This window comes from Trachymyrmex cornetzi, unplaced genomic scaffold (assembly GCF_001594075.2).
Source record: "Trachymyrmex cornetzi isolate Tcor2-1 unplaced genomic scaffold, Tcor1.1 scaffold2624, whole genome shotgun sequence".
NCBI lineage: Eukaryota > Metazoa > Arthropoda > Insecta > Hymenoptera > Formicidae > Trachymyrmex > Trachymyrmex cornetzi.
In genome coordinates, this window is record NW_017297297.1 from 1,474 (window position 1) to 6,537 (window position 5,064).

General features: G+C 44.8%; 2 protein-coding genes and 1 non-coding gene across 3 annotated transcripts; 2 read left to right on the forward strand and 1 right to left on the reverse strand.

Moving 5' to 3' along the window:
* Window positions 1–58: 58 nt before the first annotated feature.
* TRNAT-CGU (transfer RNA threonine (anticodon CGU)) lies at window positions 59–130 on the reverse strand. The gene has a single exon. It is a non-coding gene; the product is annotated as a tRNA-Thr (tRNA).
* Window positions 131–290: 160 nt separating this feature from the next.
* Window positions 291–1,037, forward strand: LOC108761808 (uncharacterized). The gene has a single exon (XM_018508537.1). The coding sequence runs from the start codon at window positions 291–293 to the stop codon at window positions 1,035–1,037; it is 747 nt and encodes a 248-aa protein (XP_018364039.1).
* LOC108761809 (uncharacterized) lies at window positions 1,034–5,009 on the forward strand. Its single transcript, XM_018508538.1, has 3 exons — window positions 1,034–1,366; window positions 1,841–2,549; window positions 2,785–5,009. The coding sequence occupies exons 1-3, from the start codon at window positions 1,034–1,036 to the stop codon at window positions 5,007–5,009; spliced, it is 3,267 nt and encodes a 1,088-aa protein (XP_018364040.1).
* The last annotated feature ends 55 nt before the right edge of the window (window positions 5,010–5,064 follow it).

Genomic DNA, 5,064 nt, shown 5'->3' on the forward strand with positions numbered 1-5,064 from the left:
GAAAGAATAAATACACATTCAAACGTTTATGATGTACTCATTCATACAAAACATTTGGTGCCTCCTGTGAGGTATGAACTCACGACCCCTGGTTTACGAAACCAGTGCTCTACCACTGAGTTAAAGAGGTGCCTCCTGTGAGGTCACGGAACCCCACAGACGACAGCCAGTCACGAGACGCCTGACTAAATCTTGCGATTCGGCAGGGTGCAGTTCCAACGACAGCGATTCAGACGGTGTAATCGCACGAACGTAAGTCAACGATTTCATTCGTTATACAACACAGTGATATGGCTGACAGAATTAAACTCATTGTTCAAAAACGGACGTCATTGAAATCACAAATCACGAATTTGGCTAATCTCCTCGACAAAGGCGACACGGAAGACAGTGCTTTGAGACTGCGCATTAAACGGTTGTCGGATCAGTTTCACGCGTTCGAGGATTTCAACGATGAACTTGCGGTATTAGACTCAAGCGACGCACACCAGACCGAATATGCAAACATCCAAGATCGTTTCTACATACTCGCGAGTCGCGTTGAGGACAAGTTGAACGCGGCGGATACAGCAAACAAGATCGATAACGTAGCGAGTGATGAATCGACAGTTAAAAACGCGAACGCCGTGATAACCACTAAAAGACGCGTTAAATTGCCCGAGGCTCCTTTACCGACATTTGACGGCAAGTTCGAAAATTGGTTGACGTTTAAAAACGCGTTCTTTGACATGATAGGCTCGCGTACCGATCTAACAGACGTCGACAAGTTGCATTATTTAAAATCCGCGTTGACAGGTGAAGCCAGCAACAAGATTAAAATATTCGCGATCGATAACGAAAATTATGCGAAGGCTTGTGAGCTATTAGAGCGCGCCTATGAGGTCAAACGGATTTTAGTCACGCGTCACATTTCAAGCATTGTGAACTTGCCGGTGTTAGATAGGGAGACTACGGAAGGTCTAACAAAGCTCGCCGACGACGTTCAGCAGCATGTCGCGTCGTTAAGCACATTAGGTGTCGCAATCGGTAGGAAATGATCATATATCTCATTGAGGGTAAATTACCGAGATCCACATTAGACAAGTGGGAAATCACGCTAAATCGAGAGACTCTCCCTAAACTAGAAGAAATGTACGAATTTCTGTATAAAACAGCGGTGTGCGTATCGAGACGAGAACGAGCAAAATCGGTAGAATCAAATAAAGCTAAGGGAGAACCCCCGATCAAAAAGAGAAAAATCGACATTCCAAATCGCGTTTTTATAACAAAAACCTCGCATAACTGCGCGGTGTGTAAGGGCAAAAAACATCCGTTGTACATGTGTAACGGATTCAAGCAATTAAGCGTGGCGGATCGTATTGACACGGTGCGAAAGGCGAAATTGTGCTATAATTGCTTACGTTCCCATCGTGGGACACCGTGTAAATTTTCGCTTTGCACGATATGTCAGAAGCGTCACAACACCCTCTTACACGACGAGAATCGAACGGACAATGCGAATCTTCCTAATCCCGCGACAGTCGAATTTAAATGACTATACGAACTACACGACCACCGCGCGACGAGTCTCGCGACCACACCACGCCCTTATTCACAACTTTTGACGAGCGCATTAATACGTATACACGGCCCTGAGCACGATAATCACAACAGCATTAAATGTCGAGCACTCTTGGATACGTGCTCTACGGCAAATTTTATATCAGAATCCGTCGCGAGACGGTTGAATACACAAATAATTAAAAAACCATCAACGATTAGCGCAATCAATGCCGTCAACACTATTTCAAGGGGCGTGGTGCGGATCACTATACAATCATTATGCAAAAATTTCCGCAAGGATTTAACATGCTTAACGATATCGATGATCGCTAATCTAGTACCAGCGGAAATCTTTCCACGAGACGCACTAAAATTACCGCGAAACGTTAAATTAGCGGACCCCGAATTTTATTTACCGCGGCCCGTCGGTTTGTTAATAGGCTCGGGCGCGACCTTGTCTTTACTGACCGACGGTCGGATCGATTTATCTGGCGAAGGATACGATTTGCATCTTCAAAATACACGCTTAGGATGGGTAATAGCCGGCGGAACACCCCCACAATTATCGTCAGAAGGCACATATTGCATGATGAATTTAGACAGTCAATTGATAAAATTTTGGTCAATAGACGAAATCACAGGAAACGAAATAAAATCGGAGGAAGATTCCGACTGTGAAGCACACTTCGCGAATACCGTTGCGCGCCTTCATGACGGGCGATACGTAGTTCGTTTATCTTTTCGCAAAACAAATAAGGTTCTCGGCGAATCTAGATCGATGGCATTCAGACGTCTGTTGTCTCTGGAGCGCAAACTGAGCATAAACACGGTTCTAAGAAACGAATACGAGCGGATCTTCGAAGAATACTTACGGCTAGAACACATGTCATTGATTCGCAATCCGGACGATCGCGGTTATTACATGCCTCACCACGCGGTAATGAAGGAAGAGAGCGATACCACTAAGGTCCGGATAGTGTTCGACGCGTCAATGAAATCCAATACCGGTATGTCCTTAAATGACATATTAATGACAGGTCCTACAATACAAGCAAAATTATTCCTACACTTGATTCGCTTTCGTGTATGTTATCTCTGCTGACATCGAGAAAATGTATCGCCAGGTGATATTACACGAGGACGACCGGCGATATCAGCGGATCTTGTGGCGCCAGGGCGGCGTAGTCAAAACATTTCAACTTAACGTTCTTACATTCGGTATTTCCTCCTCTCCATTTTTAGCAATCCGCGTGATTAAAAAATTGGCTGATGATGAACGAGAAACTTTTCCTAGAGCGGCAGAGATCCTCAAATCTCATCTGTACGTTGATGACCTATTGACCGGCGCTGAATCCATCGATGAGGCCCGTAGGATTCGAGTCGAAGTGACCGAGTTATTGGCACGCGGCGGTTTCGTTATTAGACAGTGGGTATCCAATGACGAACGCATCATAAACGACTTAGAGGCTAATGCACTACACGCGAGTTTTACTTTAAATACAGACCGGGCATTGAAAACGTTAGGCATAATATGGAACACGCGAGACGACCAAATTTCCTACACTACTAACCCAATTAAAAGTTTCGAGCAGGTGACAAAGCGAAGAGTGTTATCGGAGATCGCGAAGATTTTTGATCCTATAGGCTTATTAGGCCCGGTTGTACTATTCGCCAAGAGATTAATGCAAGACGTGTGGCGGTGCGGAATACACTGGGATGAGCCCGTTCCGCGAATCATTCTCAATGAATGGTCCGAGTTTACGCGTCAGTGGGAATTGATGGACCACATTTCCTTCGATCGTAAGCTGTTAATAGAAAATCACTCTAATATACAGATTCATGGCTTTTGTGATGCTAGCAGGGTCGGATATGGCGTTTGTATTTACGTACGCTCAAAGAATAACCAAGACGCCGTGTTATCGCGTTTATTGTGCGTTAAATCGCGAGTTGCGCCGTTAAAGCCCGTGACCATTCCACGTCTTGAGCTCTGTGGAGCATTATTGTTAGCACGATTATACCATGAAGTAATCAATACGTTAAATTTCGTTCCTAACAGGGTAATTTTTTGGTGCGATTCGACCATAGCGTTGCACTGGCTCAAGACTGAAACACATAAACTTAAGATGTTCGTAGCTAATCGAGTCACGGAGATTCGAGACCTCACTGAGACAGTAGAGTGGAAACATATCCGAACAAAAGATAATCCCGCGGATGCGGTCTCAAGAGGCCAACTTCCTCTCGTTTTCTTACAAAATCAAACGTGGCGGGCAGGCCCTTCGTGGTTAATCGACAATGAGAATCAATGGCCTAATGATATCATACAAAGTTGCGAAGTTCCCGAACTAAAAAAGAACACCTGTTTAACAACGACGTCGGGTAATCTAGAAATCTTATATAGATTTTCATCTTACGCTAAATTGTGTAGAATTGTCGCGTACTGTCGCCGTTTTCGTCCCGCCAACAAATACAATGGTGCGTTATGTAACAAGGAGATCTCTGAAGCCGAGATACAAATTTTGAAAAAATTGCAATCATCTCAATTTCAAAGGGAAATTAAGGAGCTTGAAAATAAAGGTCGCGTCATCAAACATAGAATTGCCGGTTTGAATCCGTTTCTAGACCAAAATGGTATCATCAGAGTCGGAGGCCGTCTGCGGGGATCAAATCTATCTTTTGCTCAGAAGCATCCGATCCTCCTCCCAAACCGTAACCCGCTAACTGACATCATCATTCGCGAAACGCATGAATCAAATTATCACGCAGGTATTCAGCACACGTTAGCTACCATGCGTCAGAGGTTCTGGGTACTCGATGGTAGAAATCAAGTGCGCAAAGTCGTTCGCACATGCGTACGGTGTTTTAGATTCGATTCTAACAACATCCAGCCCAAAATGGGAAACCTCCCCGCAGTACGCGTAAGCGAGGCAATTCCATTTTCCAATACCGGCATCGATTTCTGCGGGCCATTTTATATTAAGGAACGAAAATTCCGTAACAGGACACGGATTAAGGTATACGTTTATATATTTGTGTGCATGGCTATTAAAGCCGTACATCTTGAAGTCGTTTCCGATCTGACAACCGACGGATTTTTAGCCGCACTGCGACGTTTCGCCGCGAGACGAGGATTACCGGAGCATATATACTCCGACAATGGCACGAACTTCGTCGGCGCCAGTAATCAATTAAAAGAAGTATACGCCTTGCTTAATTCCGAAAATCACAAAGATCGGATAAACAAATTCGCGAGCGACCGTCGTATAGTGTGGCATTTTATTCCGCCGGCAGCACCACATTTCGGTGGACTGTGGGAAAGCACTGTGAAATTATTTAAACATCATTTTCGACGCGTGATAGGAGATTCCTTATTCACATTCGAAGAATTAAATACGTTTGTCGCCGAAGTCGAGGGGATTCCAGGCCAATTACCACACTTTCGTCTGACCCCAATGATACGTCCGTTCTAACACCAGCTCACTGTTTGATTGGCAAGCCTCTAACGGCCCTCCCGGAGGGCGATAT

Coding starts and splice junctions, on each gene's coding strand:
- LOC108761808 (XM_018508537.1), top strand. CDS start 291: ATGGCTGACAGAATTAAACTCATTGTTCAAAAACGGACGTCATTGAAA.
- LOC108761809 (XM_018508538.1), top strand. CDS start 1,034: ATGATCATATATCTCATTGAGGGTAAATTACCGAGATCCACATTAGAC. Junction 1,367..1,840: donor TGGCGGATCGTATTGACACG/GTGCGAAAGGCG, acceptor AATTTCCGCAAG/GATTTAACATGCTTAACGAT. Junction 2,550..2,784: donor GTCAATGAAATCCAATACCG/GTATGTCCTTAA, acceptor CTCCATTTTTAG/CAATCCGCGTGATTAAAAAA.